This window comes from Melanotaenia boesemani, chromosome 1 (assembly GCF_017639745.1).
Source record: "Melanotaenia boesemani isolate fMelBoe1 chromosome 1, fMelBoe1.pri, whole genome shotgun sequence".
NCBI lineage: Eukaryota > Metazoa > Chordata > Actinopteri > Atheriniformes > Melanotaeniidae > Melanotaenia > Melanotaenia boesemani.
Window position 1 is genome coordinate 34,092,279 of NC_055682.1, and position 21,385 is coordinate 34,113,663.

General features: G+C 37.2%; 1 protein-coding gene across 3 annotated transcripts in view; it reads right to left on the bottom strand.

Moving 5' to 3' along the window:
- Nucleotides 1-1,973: 1,973 nt before the first annotated feature.
- The window catches only part of ntrk3b (neurotrophic tyrosine kinase, receptor, type 3b), a 226,373-nt gene continuing 206,961 nt past the window's right edge, over nt 1,974-21,385 (bottom strand). For all 3 annotated transcript variants that reach the window (XM_041985427.1, XM_041985437.1, XM_041985419.1), the window contains 2 exons: nt 9,596-9,754; nt 1,974-4,405 (listed from right to left, as the gene is read on the bottom strand). In XM_041985427.1, coding sequence (XP_041841361.1) covers nt 4,220-4,405; nt 9,596-9,754 — 345 coding nt within the window. In that variant the 3' untranslated portion in view covers nt 1,974-4,219. The remainder of the gene's footprint in view (nt 4,406-9,595; nt 9,755-21,385) is intronic.

The following is a 21,385-nucleotide window of genomic DNA, read 5'->3' on the forward strand; positions in this document are numbered from 1 at the left end:
AACTTTGCTTCAAAAAGTGTTCAGTTAGTTCATCCAAGAAAAGAAAGAAAAATAAAAAGAGTAAAACTTTAAACAATATTCAACTCACCATGACAGGATTACAATACCCTGCAAATGCTCACGGTCTGTGTCATAATGTCTTTAAGCGTTTATCTTTACCACAAGAGAATACACAAAAACTCAACGCTTTGGGTAACTCGATGGATTTGATCCCGCCTTTCATATAAAACACTTGAAATAACTGAATGCGCATTAATGCTTTACACAATCCCAAAAGGGAACAGAGACAACACTGTGATACTGTGAGAATTCATGTCAAGATAATAAGGAAGATGTGCAGAGTTCCACTCCAAAATGCTCTATATTCAAACACAACATGAAATAAAATTGTTGCCTGAGGTTTTTCATTCAGTCTCAAATCTCTTGGATGTGAAAAATGAACTAATTTAGTCAACTAAGCACTTTTTAATCTGTTCCTCAAAAATTAATACTATTTCAGTTTACATTGGGTTTTGTGAAAGGGTCTTTTTTTTTCCAGTCTCATTTTGGAACAAAACTCTTCATGTTTTACGGTTCGTTTAATAATGTAATTACAAAAAAATATGCATTTACGGTAATACCACACAATTAGCTGATCCACTTCAGCGATTAATCATTTTGATGCAAGGCCACAAATTGGCACAAGCATCTGCTTCACTGAGACCTCTGTGATGGGAACAGAGGAGTTTATTTATTTATTTTTTTAATCAAAGCAATGGAAATATAAACCACTATTGAACAGCTGATGGGAAAGAAAGCAGGATGGTAAAGAAGAAGTGTTTTCATTTCTGGATCATTTCTTTGTACAGCTAATGAAGTGACAAGATCTTGATGTTTTAAAATGAGTATTAAATGTTCCACATTTTAAGCTGATATGCTTTCTTGCTGAGTTACATGAGAAGATGTAAACCAATGTCATATCTTTACAGTCAGTATACAGCTAGTACCAGAGGTAGGTTAGCTTAGCACAAAGACTAAAAACAAGGGTAGCTGCTAGCTTGACAGATTTCACTAAACAAGATTTTGTGTTTAAGAAAGAAACATACTGAAGCCTTGAGGTGACACAACCTTGTACATTTTCATAGAGATTAACAAGATTTAAATGGGATTACATTACAAAGCCTAGATGTCATTTCCAAGCTAGCTTTATCAGGATTAGCTTTTGTTAAAACTATGTAATCTCACGCACACTAATTTTTCTTTTCTTTGCATCTGTTTATGTGATAAATTGAATTCTGGACATTGCAGGTAATTTGAAGTTAAACAAAGTGAAATACTATTGAGTATACAAAGCTACAGTTACAGTAAAAAGGCAGTGTACTTGTGTTAGCGACACTTGGTCTAAATCTATCCCGTCTATTTCCTGTTCTGGAATGGTAAAAAAAAAAAAAAAAAATCTTTTTTTTATTTTTTTAGTTCAGTGTGACTAGCTTGTGAATTAAGGCTTGTATATAATCCACAAGAACAGTTTTCTCTCTTCCAGGGCTGCCACACAAGAATGATGTAATGTTTTGTCTCACAGCTCTGCTTTGGGATTTCTTGCAGCTTGTTCTTGACACATCACCTCGAGAAAAATCTTTACGTGGTGTCCGACTTTTACTGTATGATTGCTCAGAAACTGGAAGTGGGCATGGTTAATGCAGAAAAGCGTCAAGTCGAAAGTTGTTATTTCAGCTTCTCTGTAAAAGGTTCAGGCAGTTCTAATGGATAGTTTAGAGAAACAGCTGGCCGATGTGGCGAGATGCAAACGCCTGCCCAGTGATGCGCCATAGACAAGGTATCTTGTAAAGTATGAAATGTCCTGATCAGAACAAAATTAAACTAGTTTCTCTGTTCTTGCTCTAATATGGTAGAATGAAGTACAGGCCTTTAAGGCCCATTTATGCTCCCTTACGTACATAAATAGGGATGTCCATTTCAAACGTTGTCATAAGTCACCATCCTCATACTTCTATGCATCTTTTGTCTTTTGCCATGGTTGTTGAGGTAATTCCTCCACTAGTGGGCAGTACAGACATCAGTTGGCAGTGGTAATGCTTCACTATAAAGTCTTTCCCAACTACCCAACCTGCCCTAAACACTCACATGTAATCTTTCTTCAAAAACTCGGGCAGTTTCTAAAGTTGTTGTCCTCGTATTCATTCTTCTTCTGCTTTTTTGTTCCATTCCTGATTCTCCCCTTTCCTGGTTTGTTTCTTCGCTGGTCGCATGTGAAAGCTCTGTGAAAATGGACCGAATTAAACGCGTAACTGACACAGGAAACAGACAAAACGGTCCGTCTGCACGTCCGTCTTTTGCATCGAGCATAGATGTGCCGTCATCTTCTGCACATTCAGTATGTAAACTGTTGCCCTGCATTCAATATGGCGCTTCAATCATCGAATCAGATTATTTTTATTCAACTGAAAGTTCAGTTACTAATGGCTGCAACTGAATGAATCATTTTTTGACAGATTCATCCATCCACTTTCTTTGCTTTCACACATACAGCCCTATACAACTGGAATTAAGATGTAATGACAAATAATATAAGTCTGAAATTAAGTTTAATTTTTTATGGTATGAGAAAGTTCTGAAATTCACCTTAGAGTGGCAGAATTGAAAGCTTTTCGTATTTTGAACAGAAGAACCAAGTTTAAAATATAAGATTGTTTTTAAAACATCTCAATCTTTTTTTAATATGTAATATTTTAATGAGGAAAAAAATCTTAGCATTGAAAGGCCATATTTAAGATTTGAACTTGTATTTGCAATATTTTAAATGTCATGTGCTTCACTAAAGGAGGCTTCACTGTGTGAGGCTTATCGCCTGTTTCCAATCTTTATGTAAAGCTAAATTTGCTGTCTCCTGGCAGTAGCTGCAGTTTGTTTAGCCTACTAATATAAGTGTTCATAACTCACAGCAAGAAAGCAAATAGTCAAATTTCCAAAAACATCAAACTACTCCTTTAACACATAAAGGAAACACACCTGCGACAAACAAATGATGAATATGTCGAGAGCTACAAAAATGTTTTTCTTTAGCAGTTTCACACCAAAAAGCTTGAAAATGAACAAAGCATGTGTTTGTGTTTGAATGGGGTGTGGTGTGAGATATTACTTATCAACTCATTATTCCTGCTATAAAAAGCAAATGAACTGGAAAGTGAAAATGAGGTTTCATCACCTTTTTGGAAAGTATGATGTTGAACCATGGCTCTGAGTCATCCCACATTCTCCAAAGTCTGTGATTTGGTGTCAGTGGGCTGTTTGAACTGTATTCACTGTCATTCACCTTCACCACATTAGACAACTTAACCAGTACGGACACGGGTAAATCCCAAGAGAAAATCTCCTCTGGATTAGGATGAAAACAAAGACCATAGCTTTATACTTTAGCCACCCAGATTACAGTCAGAAAAAGAACCAAAGTAACATCCGAAAAAATAAGTTAACATAATTCTGACACGTAGAATTTTACAATATGTACATTATTTTTAAATTAAAATAGATTTGTCGGTTGTCTGATTGGGTAGGTCCTCTACAGAGCGCTGCTTTTTTTTCTCCAACCATCCAGTGTTATTCCACAGTTCCCTTTAAAAGCTCAGTGCCAGCCAATCAGAGAGCAAGTAAGGCTTCCATCGCAAGTCCCTGCCAATAGTTTGTTGGTGGCGTCTTCGACAGGGCCGAGCCCTTAGCAACACAAATGGCAGACCCTTCAACACCTTGAGAAAAAGAAATAAATATAAAATATATGTAATATTTCTATTTATATTCATAAAACCAAACCCAGAATAGGTTTAAACTCTGATGTGTTTTTTTCTATATCATTAAACTGTGGCCATTATCCTATTGCCAGCCCACTCCCCATTCGTTCTCCATTTTTGTGTATTTTTGCAGTTTTTTTGAGGGGGGAAAAAAAAAGTATTCTTTAAACCTGTACATCTTATATGCAAGTAAACAAAATGTAAAAGTGCGTGTTTTTTGTTTGTTTTATTTTTTTGTTTTTTGTTTTTTAATACGTTTTATCCACTATATCCAAAAGTGTTGCAGGCACTTAAGTCCTTCCCAAACAAAGCAGGTGTTTTTCGACAGTGGAGCAGGTTGGTTTGGTTATTCCTGGATTCCTGTGGGTCGCTCTGTCTTATATGTCTCTGTCGATCTTTCTGTCTGGCGAGGAACGGGCCAGCCTGGGTTGCTGCTAGCCCAGGATGTCCAGGTAGACCGGCGTGGCTTTTCCCATGGCGAACAGGACCTTTTGAATGTCCTTAATGTTCAGTCGCTGCTGTGGTTCCCTCTGCCAGCAGCCCAGCATGATGTCATACACCTCCTTTGGACAAATCCGTGGCCTCTCCAGCACCCGACCCTGGGTTATGCACTCAATAACCTGCAGAGGAGACAGAGCATTGGAGTGAGACAGACGATTCTCACTGACTGATTGCTTCGCTTTGTTCATAATGAAAAAGTGGTGACATTGAGCAGACTGTCCTTTGAGGTTTGAACTAATGAAAGTGAGTGAAAGAAATAAACAGAATGAATTCGGTCCTAAATTTGTGTAATATTAAAGTGGAAACAAGTTTTAATCTTTTTTCAATCCCAGAGCACCAAATAATAATAATAAATATCAGTGGGGGTGGATGTGTGACATGTTGCTAAAAGCTTGAATGATCATTTCTTTGTTGGGCTTGTGCGCCAATTAGCCCGATGACTCACTGTTGTCATGACTGTTTGACTTCATTATTTGTGCCAATTCTCACCACTGTAGCTTAACTAAAGGGATCAGGATCTATTTAAACTGACTGTGGATAGACAGAAAAACTTTTGTTCATAGTCATTGAAAATCTTTACCTTTGAAGATTTTACCTTTGAAGCGTGGGGAAATTAGTGACACAGCTGCATGGGGTAAACAAATCCTCCCCTTAAGGCATTTTATGGTGTCATGCAATTTCATGTTCTTTCAAGCTAGCAGCACAGTAATACAATGCCAAAACAAAGATTCTGATTATCTATCACAATCTCAAGCCTAATTTTCTAGAAAAAAAAACACAAAACAAAACTAATCTGTGCTGTGATGTTCACGCAAATGTGCCCTTATGAATCATCAGATCAAACCAGTGGGGAAGCCCTGTTCTTATGCTCCAGCTTTTAGTTCCTTTCTGTTGTTATGCCTTTTTTATTAGGCTACCTAAAGAGTGGCAAGACAGACACAAACACATAGAGCCTCTTTGCATAAAGTACTAAATTACAAAGAGTACACGAGTACAAAGCTGCCTCTAGCAACTAACTACGATTTCTGTGCATTACTGTTAGTTTTCCTGCAGTTTAACATTATAATTTGTACCACTTTGAATCCAGAGGTGTCTAACTCTGTTTGAGAACTCCATTGTTAATGATCATCCCTTGCAGATATGTATCAAATATGAGAGATTTTGGTGTTAAGGAAACAAAAAGAGTGACAACAAGTGTGTGATGTGATGCTGTGATCACAGTTGTAGTCTTTGATTACAGCACAAGGGACTCCAGGCCCCTCTCCTAATAAGAAACTCTAGAGGACAGATAAACTGATGTAATGACATTGGACTGGGATCAGCTGCCACGACGAGCCCCAGCAGTTGGTGAAGTATGAAAAGAAAAAAGTGATGATGAGTTATCTCCTTTTGTTTTACTGTAAAGTAGTTTTAACACATTATTCTGCTTTATTTTAATTCGATGTATATCAGGTTTATGCTGCTACTGAGGTTTTTTAAGTGTCACTTCAGCAAAATTGTAGTTACAAAAGTAAGCAAACTGTAATATACATGATTTTTTTCTGACAGACATTAAGTATCAGTGCTTATCATTAATGCTGTAAGCAAGATGGCCATTATAGGAGACTAATTTATGTGTTTATTTACTTTGGAATAAATAATGCAAAAATCAATCATTCATGTAGGGAGCTTGTTGCATTTATATACAGTGTTTGCAAACTGTTACATTAGAATTCTCCCATGAGGCTGCAAAAGCATTAATGCAAATTATGGTAGAATTAAATATTATATCATCATATGTTAAAAAGCGTTTTACACATAAGGCCAAAATAATGATTAGAAAATAATTCATATTTATATTTTTTATAATTTATATGATATACAACGTGATATATTGCAATGTATGATTACTTATTTAAAAAAAAAGGCCAAAATGCAGAGGCAGTGTGTGATTAAAGAGCTATACCATTTTGTTTCTGCAGAAATGATGAGATTAACTCGCAGCCAGCTGCTGGTGATCAAATGAACTTGAATAAATGATTATCAGCATGGTTTGAAGACTTCTACAAAAGCAAAGGTTTGGCGGTTTGCTGGTCTGCAGCATTCAGGTGTGTTAACACAATGTCAAAGAGGAGAGATGCCAGCAATGGTCTTACAGAAGCAACTATTTCTGCCCCATCAACCTGGTAAGGGTTATAAAAAGGCCATTTCCAAAAAGTCTGAGTCCATTATTCTATAGTAAGAAAGATTATTCAAGACAGTTGCCAGTCTTCCTACCAATGTACATCCTATGTTCACACTAAGGTCAGACAGTGCAATGCTCAGAGAAATTCCCCAGAGCTCTGTCTTAGACTTTACTGACCTCTCTTAGCATGTTAAATGTTAAAAGTTTATGACACTGTGATAAGAAAAAGACAGAATAAGTGTGGCCTAGTCTGGAAGGATGCCAGGAAAGAAGCTTACGTTTCTGCTTTCTGAAAAGAACATGTCAGCACAGCTTAGGTTTGCAAATTACATCTACATAAACCACAAGAGGTCCAGAACAGTGTCCATTTGAAAGACAGGACATAAGTGGAGATGTTTGGCCTTAATGTGCAGCTTCGCCTTTGGAGAAACCCTAACACAGGGTTTCAACTCAAACATGTCATACCAACTGTCAGGACCAGTGGTAGTGGAGGGGTGATGAAGTGGGGGTTTTTTTTGCAGCAAAAAGACCTGGTTCCTTTGAGTTTTTATATGTTTTACATATGAAATTGTTATTATATTAATGGCATTTTTGCTAAAGATGTGCTCTCACGGTACTGTGGAATGTCTCTGTAACCCACACGACAAGGCATTAAACAGAAACGAAACTGTGGAAATCACTGCTTTCTTTACATGTTTAGTATAGCAGATGCAGCAAGTAGCAAGCTAAAAAGATGGAAAAATTAAGCAGGTACTCTCTCCAGCACACACTTACTCTGACAATGACAGCAAATACTATGAAATATTGCCTGTTACATTTGCACACTGTCTAATGAGTCTTTACTAAGGGGCTTGGTGGAAAATAGAGATTTGCATTATGGAATGCTACAACTCCACAACATCTCAAGAACATTTTAGAACTCCAGTGCATGTATAAATGTGTTTAACCAACCTTTAACAAAGTAAACTAAAGTATGACCGGTAAAGCTGGACTAAAACTGGGTCATGCAACAGGACAGTGATGCAAATCTATAACAGAGTGTACCAAAAAATGGGTTAGAAAACACTACTTGCAGTTATTCAGTTATTGCTGCTAAATATGGTTCTACAAGTTAATGGATCAGGGCTGTTCTTGATTAAATACAATGATTTGCATTTTGGCTTTTTGTTCAGTGTAATGTGTCACGTGTTTTTATTCATCTCATGTTGTATATACCTCATTTTAAAACTTGGCAAGGACCAGATTTTTAATGTCATAATAAAATCAGAAAAGGGTGTACATATTCCATGTTCCATAGTTATAATTATAATACACACACACATACACACACACACACACACACACACACACATATATATATATATATATACATATATATATATATACTTCATGTGCACTTCCGCATAGGCTTCACATTTTATCGCCGGAGGTTACCACTTGGTACTGATTCATTGTCACTGAATCACTTATACTTGTTTAGAATTCTAGCAGTAATGTAACCTCATGAGATGAGTTGGAATACATGAAAAATAATATTCTAGTCATCCTACCTGAGGATAAAGCTAAAAAAAAAAAAAACAGATTGAGGATATTTATAACTCACTCATTTCTTTATACTGGCATCAAATTTAGGAATAAATCAGAGTTTCATTTAGAGTTTCTCAAAATTAAACAGAAATCTGGATAATCCCATCTTTGTGTCAAGAAAAATTATGCTTTGACATCTGTATTACTCACAAATCAAAGGCATGCCATATGCTGCACTATTGTTTTGGTCAATATCCTTTTCTCAAGATGTTCCCTTTACAATATTCATTGTTACGTCCCCAGGCCTACAGCCTGTGAATGTGTGTGTAAACTCTACTGCTTGGTTGCTGGACAACGATTGATTGCAGACCCAGCTGGAGACACCCTCCTAACATACTACTGGGATTGGACAGATTTGCCCGCTTCCGGACTGATCTCACCGCCTACTACTGGGGTTGGACGCGGCCAGCGCTGTGCCTCCGACTACAGGGACCAATCAGGACGCCGCCGGGTCCTTAAGAAGGAGCAGCTGAAATCATTCGGGGCAGTTGTGTTTCATTGAGTCACAGTGTGCCAACTTGGGATTGGGCTAAACGCTGGTTGTGATTTTGTGGAATACCCAGAGGGGTTTGATAAGCTTTATATTCCCCTTTTTTTTTTTTTTTTTGGTTGTTTGCACAGTTGTGCTTGAAATTAAGAGTTGAGAAGAGACACTCCGTTTGAGTAGCAATTTTGAGTTTGTTTGTATAGGATTTCGCATTAGGAGACGTTTTGCATAGTTTTGAGTTACATTCTCACATTCTCATCAGGAGACGTTTTTGGTTTGATTGTGGAAATCGCTGTTAATTTGTGTAAACAAGTACTAAGTAAAAGACTGTTTCTTTTGTTGGATAGCGTTAATTGTAACAGTAATTTGTAAACTTATTACCTAATTAAGGACACCTTTTGTTTCTTTTTCCTTATTAAACCAGACTGGATATATTCCCTAAAGCAGGACACCTTTTGTTAGGTTGTTATTGCTTTTGTTTGAACCCTGGTTTATTTAATAAATTATTGTTATTATATATCCTCCCGTGGGTCTGGTTTGCTATGTTTGTTATCGACCCCAATTCCCCTAGCTTCTGAAAAGGGGTCATAACATTCATCCTAATTGAATTTTATTGATACAAAGCTTCAATGACAAAACAAGAAAACAAACCAAGCATGGGTGTTTTTTTTTACTGGTTTTACTGATGTGATTTTTACTAGTAGCTAAGTGGCACCTGTTTATAACCTCTTGGGTCGAGATGCATCTCACAGAGAGCATAAACAACACAAGACAGAAGATTAAGATCCAAAATGGCAGTGTTCCTTTAAATCAGCCATTAAAAGTCTCAGGCTTCCACTGTTGCACAAGCAAAGAAGTATCTCGCCTCCACCTTTGAAGCTATGTGACAGAAGGTTTCCAAATGCTCTGTAATAAACAGCACTACTTGATCTTTGCAAATGTAAAATCAGACTTGACATGAACACTGAACTACCTGGAGCCATCATTTCCAGTGTCTGCATTAAAGCCTGCATTAAAGGTTTTGGTTAACGACATAAATATACAAGGTTATATGGATGTTCATCTTTGTACCTCATTGTTGCCAAGTTGAAACCAAGGCTGTTTCCCATAGGTAAAGATCTCCCACAGGATGACTCCAAAGCTCCAAACATCACTTTCCGTGGAGAACTTCCTGTACATGATGCTCTCCGGGGGCATCCAGCGAATAGGTAGCATGGTATGTCCTCCAACCTGAGAGGAGATGAGAACAGAAGAGAGGGATGGAGGGGTCTTTATTTCAAACTGAAATACTGTATCTAAAACACAGATTATAATATTCAGTCATCAACACAACTGCTGCCTGAGGATTAACTGTCCTTAAACTATAAGTCATATTTTTAGCCTAACATTTTATGATTGCGTGCTGTGTTGTTGAGTGTTGACAATGACAACAAAGGAAAGTGCTGAATCATCTGCCTCCTCTTCTGTGCACTGAATCACTGGATGTGAAATTATTTAGGCTACAGTATTAAGCCACCCCCTTAATCTCGATGTGAAATAGCAACCTGCAACCCTTCTCTACAATACTTCTGAGTACTAGCATCAAGCAGAAGAATGAAGTGTCAGAGCAAAGAAATGGATATTTCTGAACATTTTTTAATCAGATCAACCAAGGAGATAAGAAAACAAGGCAGCAAATGTAAATGTTAACTACCATATAAACATCATGTATTCTTAGATGTTTGCAGGTTAAGGGGTAACAGTTGAGACAGATATCAGTGTGATGCTCAAACTGGTAGAAAATGAAATGATGATTTCCACTGATGTAAATTCTGTGACTGGATGTTAATTAATTAAACAGTTGTCCATTAATCATAAGCTTCCATTCACAGGAATTGTTTTAAGATCCTTTTCCAATATATATCAGTGTCTCTGCTTTAAACATGGCAGTGTCAAGCTTTACAAGACTGAAGTAAGACTTAATAATGATGTATTGCAAGTTTTGGCTTGAAATTTGAGGACAGTGTCACTTTTAGAAACTACTGTAGGATTCAGGTGTAAAAGTATAGTCAGATCATGTTATTAACATACTGTTGTGATAAAGTGTGAAACAAACTGGTTTGATAATAGTCCATACTCTTCTCTACATTCCAGTTCAGCTAGCTCAGTTACTTTCAGTGCTGCTCAGCATCACACAGATGATATAGAATTATTATTCACAACCTATTAGAACTACTAAAGGAATGTATTACTAGGACAATTCCAAGCCTTCTGTTAAAGATCTTAGTCACATAATTCAAGAATGTTGTCACAATACCGATGATGAAAACAGAAGGGCTTCAAAGTTGTTACAAGCTGCAGTTACAAGCTGAACACCTTGCATTGTGTTTAGCCATTAGCATATAAAGAGATGCTAGCACAACAATACCCAGTCTCTGTTTGCATCTTTTTCAGTTGTTTTAAATAATTATCATTATAATTATCTCAGTGTCAAATAAGGACAAGCTTTTATTTCTAAGTCAGTGAAGTTGCTTCTGAAATGCTTAAAATAAAATATTGGCTGCATGTGTTTAGCCATTAGCCAATTAATGGATGCTAGCACAACAATACTGCAATCTCTGTATCTTTTCTAGTTTTCTAAAATCATTATCAATCTCTATTTCAAACAAGGAATTTATGGCAGGAAAGGTAACTATTAGGGCAGAATGCTACAAATCATGAAGAAAAGCTAAAAGCCTCGCATGAAGTGAAAAAGTTAATCGGAGGTTCACTTCAGGCTAATGCATGTAGCATATTCCTGTTGATCAATTTGAACTTCTTTTGAATCGAGCTGCAGTAGAACTTGTACAGCTGAAGGCCTCTAAATGTAATTAATATGATATTCCCAAAAAGATATTACCATTTTCAAAACAACACTATGGTAATGCAGCGATAATAGCCACAATCCATTTGTGGTTGTTTTCTGCATCTGTGGGAAATGTATGAAAACTAAGAATGATGGTTTAATTGAAGGTTGACATGAAGGCATGCAGTGATATTCTCTTGTAGTGCTCTCAGTTTGTTAAAATTTAATCACTTTTTTTTTGGAGATATGGTTTCAAATTTGACAGTCACAAACACAATGTTCAGAGTAGAAGCGACCAGATTTTACAAACATCTTACAGGATGAACAACTCCAAAACTATATGTGCCACAAACATTTTTTTATGCTCAAAATAAATTTCCAAACACAGGAAACTTGATGTTAGAGTTCTGACTGATATTTAAATGAACTACTACTGAATTACTCTTGAACTGATTAAATCTGATAATGCCACTGTTATTTATTTTTTTATTTTATATTTGGTTCATTTGACAGGGACATTGTACATTAATGGCTATTTTACATCTGCAGTACCTGGACAAGGATTGAAAAACAAACAAACAAAAAAAAAAAAACAACAAAAAACAAATAGCAAGATAAAACTTCACACATATACAAACAATGAAGATAAATGTGCAGCCACAATACTAATAACAGTAAACAGTCTGGAATATGATAAACCAAAACCTTAAAAAAATTCAAAATAAATAAATAATTAAAAAATAAATAAATACCAACAGTTAGTTAAAAGTATTAGCACAGGGCACACATACTCAAAATGTTAATGATGGCACATCTGTCTTTTAATAAACCAGTTTTTAAAAAGTTTTTTGAACGTATATGAAGCCAGCTCTCTGATGTTCACCAGTCCCGTGCAGCCATTACTGAAAATGAACACTGGCTAAAATCACTTTTTCAGAGACTCACTGACAGAGAGGAACAACACAGTCTCCTCTTGCAGCACCTCTTGTTACTCAATATGAGTTATTTCCAATGTTTACAAATTGGCAAAGTGGAGGAGATGATAGGCTGTTAATACCGTTAATAATGATGCAGTACCTGTGATACTAACATGGATTTTGTAGTCCTTATCATCCACTGTTCTCTTAAGCCTGGTACACACATAACTATTTTTTTAATCTTATGAGATTTTTTATCTGGTCGAGACTTCACACATGAAGATAAAAAAATCAGTTTTGATCATATTGTTTGTGGTGTGCTCCGATAATGTAATCACAGAACAACACACACATAACGATGCTGTCCCGCAACTCATCTACAATCTACTCCGAACCGGACAAACGTTGAAACGTAGAAGAAGAACCAAAACAACAACAAAAAACGAAGACGAAGAAACATAGTAACAATTGGAAAACACAACACACAGCATGGAAGAGGATATATAGGATGAGGGAATGATGGTGGTCTTGGGACTATTGTTAACAGACAAATACAGAAATTAAAAAAATAACAGACTGGAGACGGCGTGAACACGGACTTTGTTTAACTTCCTTGTTCCCCAGCCAGCTGGCTCTCTGATTTCCTACATTCTGACCCACGTCATCATCTACGCAGCCAGAATGCACGAGTCGTCGGCGTTCCTCAGAAATCAGCTCTGAAATATTAAACATGTTCAATGTTCCCAATTGCCGGCTACGACCCATTTCAAAGCAGATTATCGGTATAAATCGGAACATAACACACCACAGACCAAATGATAATTGGACAGGAAAATCTCACAATGACCTCGGCCATCCGAGGTTGGGAAGAGGCAAAATCGGGAGAAAAACAGCCCAAAAATTGCTGTTACTTTCAGTTTTTTCAAGATAAAAATAAGATGAATTTTCAAGCTGTTTGAGGTTTTTATCTCCAAGTCAGTGAAAGTACTCCTGCAATATATCAGACACACATCTATCACTCATCCATCATCAAAACCACCCATCCATCAGGGCACTCAGAGATCCATCCAACATCTGTCTGCCCAAACATACATCTATCTCTGAGGTTGTTTCTGTGTTTAAATACAAGTCATGCTGTGAGATCTAAAATTGTCATTTACTGGGAGCTGTCTTCACCCTAACACACTGCCTCCAATCTGTACCACTGGGTTACAACACAATCAGATTCATTTAATCATAATAAGCTCTTCTCCAAACTCCATTTGCCAGCTCCAACATCTGTGTGCCTTCAGCTGTGAGTGCAGCGTGGCATTTTAAGTATCAAGAAGGGAAAAAAAAATCGACTCAATTCTTTCTAATTACCTCCTAGTACTGTGGCATATTCATTGCACATTTCCTTTGAAAGTCAAATATAATCTCCATGTGTCAGATTGATGCAGCAGCTGAATCTTCTGGATGTTTTTAAAAAAGCATGAGATCTGTCAGTCTGCCAAAAGCCTGCTTCTTCCTGGGCATTTATTTAGAACGTCCTCTAGTTTGTACACTTCATCAAATTTAGTTGCTGAGTATGACGCCTGTTTGTTTGTATTACATGTCCTGCATTTGTAACCAACTCTGATGTCTAGAATGGGTTGAACAAGCTACTCTTTACTCCAAGTTTACATGCAAGTCCTACTGGTTTGTACTGATGGCCTTGTGCACAAAATGTGCTATATTAATAAATTTGCTTTGTCTAGTAATAAAGTCTGCTAGTTCTTTTTTGATTTTTGTGAGGCTGTACAGATGAGCAGAAATGTCCAAACATTTTCATTTCAAACATTTAAATCATTTTGCCAACATCTACAAAAAAACCTCTCTCCATATTTACACATCTCTAAATGTCATGTGTATCACATGACAGTTTATATAGATTAGGGAAAAGTAAAAGGTTTGTTTAGCAGTGATCTATATGCTAAAGGGTTTTATATGTGGCAGGTGTCTTCTATTTACAAGCTGCTTATTGTTTCCAATGTGACAATTAATTAGGGGACAGTTATAAGTCTTTTAAATGGGATTTTCCTTCTGTGACCTTTAACTGGAAATCAAGAGGAAAACAAAAAAGCAAAAAGCATTTTCACAGTAGCTAGCTTCTGCCAAGCTAGCCCAAGCATAAATCTACCTGTCTTACTGTATATATTTTATTCTAAGCAGGAGTATTATTCACAGAATAAGACTTTTGTTATTTAAATAAGATGTGAAATGAGATTGAGACACCATGAGCTGTTCAGGAAAGCATCACAAAGAAATCGATGTGGTTACCAGGGAGTCAGTGTTGTATTTCAACCTAGACCAAGGCCAAAACATTAATACTCATTTTTTGGTCCATGTAATACATTACAGAAAAATGAAAACAGGCATAAAAACTTTGCAAATGCACGATTGCTTTACTTTTATTCACACAACTAAAGAAAGTTAACACTATTCATGTAGATCTGAATCAGTAACATGGACCTATCGGCCAAAAGGCTGGATTTCATGTATCTTTGCTCAAATGCTTTTGTAAGGAAATTCTAAAACATTAGTTCATACCATTATCATTCAGCTTTGATAAAGTAGCAGGTCACTCGTATCATCTATATCCCATCATCACCTTTGCTCTTAAGTCCCATTGGGAGTAATAAGCAACTTAAATTAACTGTTGTAAGTGCAAATGTTCACTCGTTTCATATTACATATGCTATGCCGCACTAACTTAGAGCTTATTGTGAGATCATGTGATTGAAAAGTAACACTGACTTCCTATTTTTTTTTTTTAAAGGCAGGTTTTGATAATTAAAAGTCAGAGAACTGAGCACACAGCTGGGACAGTCTCCTCTATAAAGGTAGTTTAAATGACTCAAGATGGCGCCTCTAAGAGCAGCTTTATAAATGATTCATTAGCCTTGTAACAACATCCACAATTCAAATGTACTTAAAGAAACCCCTCGCTTTGACAAAAAAAGAATTTCAAGGTATTTTGTATCTTCACGAAAGGATGTCTTTCATTTTGGACCTTGTTATTCCTCTATGTAGCACTCTTTCTTCACTGTCTTGAATAAGTGGATTTCTGCTTTGGAAAGTGTTTTCTATGTAATGATATCAGAAAGTTGTATCTGTATGCCCTCCTTGCATTTAACAAAAATCAATATTTGTATACTTGACCTGCAGGGGAGTAAAGGCCGTTAGAGGACGTTTTGCACACCTATATGCTGACTGACATTTTAATGGTTAATGGAGTGTTATTTTGGTTCTCAAACTTCTGGTCTTTCTGGTCCTTAAGCAAAAGAAATGGAAACATCATTTCACTTCCTGCTTCACTAAAACCACATCCATCTATCTGAACACCTTCTCCTTTAAAGTGTAATAAGATGCTAGTGAAGATTTATACTTGAGACTAGTCCAGTCTTGAGATATACTGCATATAACCACATATGTCCACACAAGTTCGAAAGGTTCCCTTATCTTATTTAAAGACCAGAAAAAATCTGATCTTCTGACTACATGTTTAGCTGTGCTTCAAAATGCACCCCCTGTGAGATATTTGACACACCACAAAATCCCCAATGTTCAGGAACCTTCAGGCTGTTAGTGCTGCACAATTATGAACAACTTGTTTACACATCCTACAATGTTCAAAATAATCAGCCAAAATCAGGTGTCTGGATGTATGAAGAAATAAGAGAAAATTCAGACTATGATCAAGTGAAATTATCTGTCATAAAGTAAGATGATATTCCCTGAAATACGATAAAATATCTAGTCTTTAGACGGGTTATTTACTTTACTGAGTAAAAGAAAACTCAAAACCAGCCTATCGACATTCCTTTCAGGGTTATTTCTTCTTCACTTTTAGAGAAAAAAAATCTTAAACAAAATTATATTGAATTCAATTCAGTTCTCTCAAAGTGAGAAAGAAACAACTACTGTATTTTTCTTTATATTAAGATGGCTATTCTTGTAGTGTAGCTCTATATGTTTGCTTTAAGGTTGCTCCGCAGTATCATGCACAATATTCAAACTTGGCTTTCATCGAGTGGAGGAGAGGCAGAGAGTAAGAGGAGAAGGAGCATGGGAAGTGGAAGAAGAATACTATAAATAAAACATTATATTCTACAGCTCTTACAATTTGAAGGAAAAATCTAAATGTTCCCACCTGAGCACAACCCTGTACTGTAGGAAGTGAATTTGGGCGCAGCTTTTTTATTTTCCCACTGTTCTGTGTGTGTGTTCACCATACTTTAACCCTGCTAATTAGATATACCGATATCCAGCTCTGACACATAAAACAGAAAGGATAGACATCTTTATCAGTTGTCAGTGGACTACTTTCCTAACCTTCACTGGGCTTCAGACTGAAGTGGAAACAGAGACAACCACAGTCCAGGGGAACCTTGTAATTAATTGAAAAGATTTCCTGGGTCTATGAGACCCCTAAAATTTTGATTATAACGCAGACTTTGTGTAAGTTTGTCATGGGAGGGAAAAAAAGTAGAACTAAAGACCTTAGTAACAGATATTAAGAAAAGGAATTTCAAATTTGAAATAGTCCTATATCTCAAGAGCAAAAAAAAAAAAAAAAAAAAAAAAAAAAAAAACCAAGGTAACATCTAATTCATTCAAAGTCTCATTTCCATGAACTCATCTTTGGGGAAACTTAATAAAAGTGGTGTGCATGGCAGAGCTGCAAGGACAAATCCACTGCCATCCTAAAAGGAGGTTGCAATCCGTCACATGGGCAAGACATGAGGCTCAAAAGCAGAAGCTTTTGGATAAAATAAGAGCCACTTTAAGGGCAGAAGAAAAGCCTCTTCACATTTATGAAACCCAGTGGTGGTAGTATAGTAGTTTGGGCTTGTGTTGCAGTAAAGGGTCAGGACAGAATGATATCATTAATAAACATTACATTTTGAATTATATCAGGACATTCTCATGGGAAAGATCATACAACATGAAGATGGCTATCACCTCAAAAGTCATTCCATCAAAACATATTTTAGGAATAAAGTTATATTGTTGAAATGGACGAAAAGTCTAAGTCCTGACCTCAATCCAACAGAAATGTCATGGAGGGATCTGACATGAGCAGGTCAAACTTGTCAAAGCCAAAGGTGTTTTTAAGAAGTAATGGGCTAAAATTCCTACAAACACTATTTTTTCCACTCAGATTTGTACAATTTTAATTAATCTTTAATAAACAACATAGAATAAAGTCTTATCTCTATGGGTTGTCTGTCTTTTTTAAAGAAAATCTGACAATGTTTTACATAATATTTTTTGCAGAAACAACATTTCTAACAGCTACATTTAATCTTTTTCCTCTTCAGAACACAGAAGAGCTCAAACTTAGGTTTTCCATTGTTAAAGTACTTAGAGGGTTCGTTCAGCACATGCCACTTTCCCACCTCTATCCTGGGCTACAACACATTCTCACACACGTTTACACCTTAGGGCCACCCAGTGCAACTACTGTCTTCCACTAATCTCACCAGGGGTTATGTGCTCTACTCAGCTGCATCTCAGTGTGGAGTTGCAATGTGAAGAAGAAAACACTTTTGTGCCATTTTTCCCAAATCTTCCTGTCACAATTCTGTCTCTATGACATGCCCGAGGGCGTTGGAGGCATTGGACAGAAACACACCTCCTAATGTCACAAAGCTTACCCTGCTAGCTCCCATCCTAAACAAGTTTGAGCCACTGCTTTCCGCTACTGCTGTTTCTCACCAGTGGGACAGATAAAATAGTAATTAAGATAAACGTACTTTTAAAAGGTGTTGTGAGTAAGGTGCCCTTTCTTTACATTGTGAATGCACACAGGCTTTATTGACATTGCCAGTGTGAATCTTGTAGCGGTGAGGAAGGCTGGCAGGAGCTCTCCCTCGTGTGCACCCGCAGACTCATTTACCACAATTTCCCCGTAAGCTAATGGCCAAATGAACACTGACTTACACTCCACCTGGTCTCATTACACATGACTTGTTTTACTATTGTGCATAGCATTAAGCCAATATTGATACCGATGATACTGACACCGCTCACCACCCCTGCTTGTGTAAACCCTCTGGGTCGAGCCAAGGCGAGGTGGGCTGAATGAGGTGAAGGAGCTGGTGAGGGGCTGTATACCAATCTGTCCCCTTGTGGAGCTTTACAAAGATTAAACAGAATTAATTAAGATCCTGTTAGTCTAAATGACTTGTCTGAGGCCCACCCTGCCCACTGGATCCAATGCTTAACCTCGTCAGATGCATACTAATGACTGAACCATTGTTGCCGTGGTGAGGGGAAGTAAAAGTGGCTCACTCGCTTCTCCCCAAATGATTGTTTGCTATCCACCTTGGGTTTCATGACAAGGCTATAGCAATTAGCTCGGGACATGTAGCGAAAAGAAATACCAAAAAAAGGAGAGCTCGTGACCAAAAAAATGTAATAATTTCCCCTGTAATTATCCTCATCATTCTTACTCAATGTCACATGGAGAAGCTGGCAATGCTCGGCAGGAAGTGAGGAATGAGTCTGGGGCTTTTTTTTGTTGCTCTGTAAACTGGATTAGTGCTCTGCCTGTCCCACCGTGGCAGGGGAGTGATTGGATTAACGGTGTGGAGAGCACTGCAGCATGGCAGGGGGATAGATTACTGGCCCAGTCAGGCTCTTCGATGGGCGCTTCGCGGCCCGCGGGGAGGCCCCAGACATCTTAAAGGACCCCGATAACCATCTAGACACACACTCACTTCCTGCTCTAACCGTGCTATCGCTGCTCTCCCAGCTCAAACAGCAGCAAACACAAGTTCACTCTTAGAGGCTATGATGTCCATTAGGTTTCTACCTGCTGCGCTGCTGCCAAGCGGAGATAAAGTGGTATCTACTCTGGCTGGTGCATGCTGGTGGGCGGAGGATGTCTCTGTGCGTGTAGTTTATTTATTTTTTTTTTAAATAATACACAGACACACACATTGCACTAATACCAACATGAACTTTTAATATTTGAATGTAATATGTGATTTGCTGTTATTTAAATATATTTTTTAATAAAAAGAAAATAGTAAAAAGACATAATATTGTATTCATCCAGAGGGATTTCATAGCTGCAGCTTAATAAACAGAATGAAATGTCTCACTCTTAAACTTTTTATATTTTAAACAAAATATTAGATTTGGAGTGTAACAACACATCGTTTAAATGATCCATTTACAATCCCAACTAAAAATTTGTGAGACAAGAGAGCACAAGGACTTTGTCTGATTCTCTAAATAGTAGATTGTGTAAAATCAGCTTGTGATATCACCTCATATTGATCAACTCCTTCTTTATTCTTTCCATTCAGACAAGCCGTTGTTTTCCTCATCTTTCAACTAAGCTATCCAGATACTTGTTATACTGTTAAATTTATTAAACACACCAGAGGAGCCGCATCTATTTCCTCCTCTGACGAGCAAGCCTAAAAATTTCCTAAAAGACTGAACACATTTGAGAGTAGGCTGCTGAGCCAAGAAAGAGAAAAGGAAAAACTCAAGAAAAGAGGGACAACAGACTTTTTTCATGCTATCATGCAGAAGTAACCAGTATGGCCTGTGTACTCATTAGCACCCAGCTTCATACAGTCTTGAGGAGCTTGCTCTTAATAAATAATGGAGTAGAGGAGCGTCTGTTTGATCCCTGAGACAAGACCAACCTGGGGGACCATTTTCCTTCAAAGCTAAGCAGCACAGGTAAGCAGAGGCTTCTTGGCAGAGTCACAAAGAACACAGAGTCCTTGAAACTGAGTCATTAGATCGTAACATGGTTACAGTGTTTACTCCTCGGTTTTTGTTTTTCCTTAAAAAAAAGTCTTTACTTGCTTCTATTGCTTTGTAAATTGCCAGGATAATGGGAAATGGATGCAGCAATTCCTAAAAAAAACATGTTCAAACATTGATAAAAATACAGTATAAAATAGAGTTTGTATAATTCTAACAATTGGTTTGCAACATGGTGTGAAGCCAGTAACACAGCAAGATTTCTTCTACTTCTTCATGGGTAGTTCTGCACGCTTGTTAAAGGGCTTTCCAACACTGTTCTTTGGATGTTTTCTACCTTTTGTTCTGTTTCCTGTTAAGATGATCCCACATGGCTTCAATCATGTAAAGGTTTGGGTTCTGGGGAGGATTCATCTCTCTATCAGACCTGTTGCCACTGATTCTCAGTCCAGTTCTTGTGTCATTTGGCAAACCTTAGCCTTCGCTTCCTGTTTCTCCATCTATAAGAATGATTTCTTGACTGCTACATTTCCAATGGAGACCAGTTCTGGAGAAGTTCCAGTGACCAGTTGATGGGTAAACTGAAGGTCCAGATGCATATCTGAGGTCCTGTGTCGGGTCTTTCTGGATTTTCTTACCATTTCTTAAAGAAATCAATTTCAGATACTGTTCATTTGCTGTGGAACAAATTTTTTTTAGACCTCACACTTCTTCTTTTGTCCTCTACTTGTCTAGTTTCCTGTTTGCTTAGGAATCACCTTGTTAATGCAAAGCTACTATATAAAGTATCCTATCCTCTCAAATGCAATTTTATAGGATCCTTTTACCAAACTGTAATATCTTTGGCATTTTTGTACAGGCAAATAAAAACCAAACTATGTGTCTTTGCAACACGCTGCTTGTGACAAACTGTTAAAAGATCCTATTTAAAATGGATTATTTAGAGACAAGGACCTTCGATCAAGGTTTCAAAGATTAAAATTTGATAGAAATGACTAGTTACATTAAGAAATTGTATTTAATCAGGAAGCAGCTGTCCTGGGCTTCTAATTCATTAAAACCGATGAATACTGCAGAAATTCAAATAAGCACATCAGGAAGAAATGAAGGAATGAAATTAGATGTCAAATTTACTGCAGTGCCCGTTGTTTGAACAACTCTGCTCTTTATTAAAGAGGACACGCAATATGAAGAAAGTTGTCATTTCGCAATGGGGAGATAATAATACAAATAATGACATCTGAGACCTGAAGGTTGCCAGCAATCCTGCATACGCACCTTCATTCTGTTAAAAAACACAACAAGCAAACAGCTTCCTGTCTTTCACTTTTAATGCAGAGGCACTCGGAGAGTTTTCACTTTCATTTATAC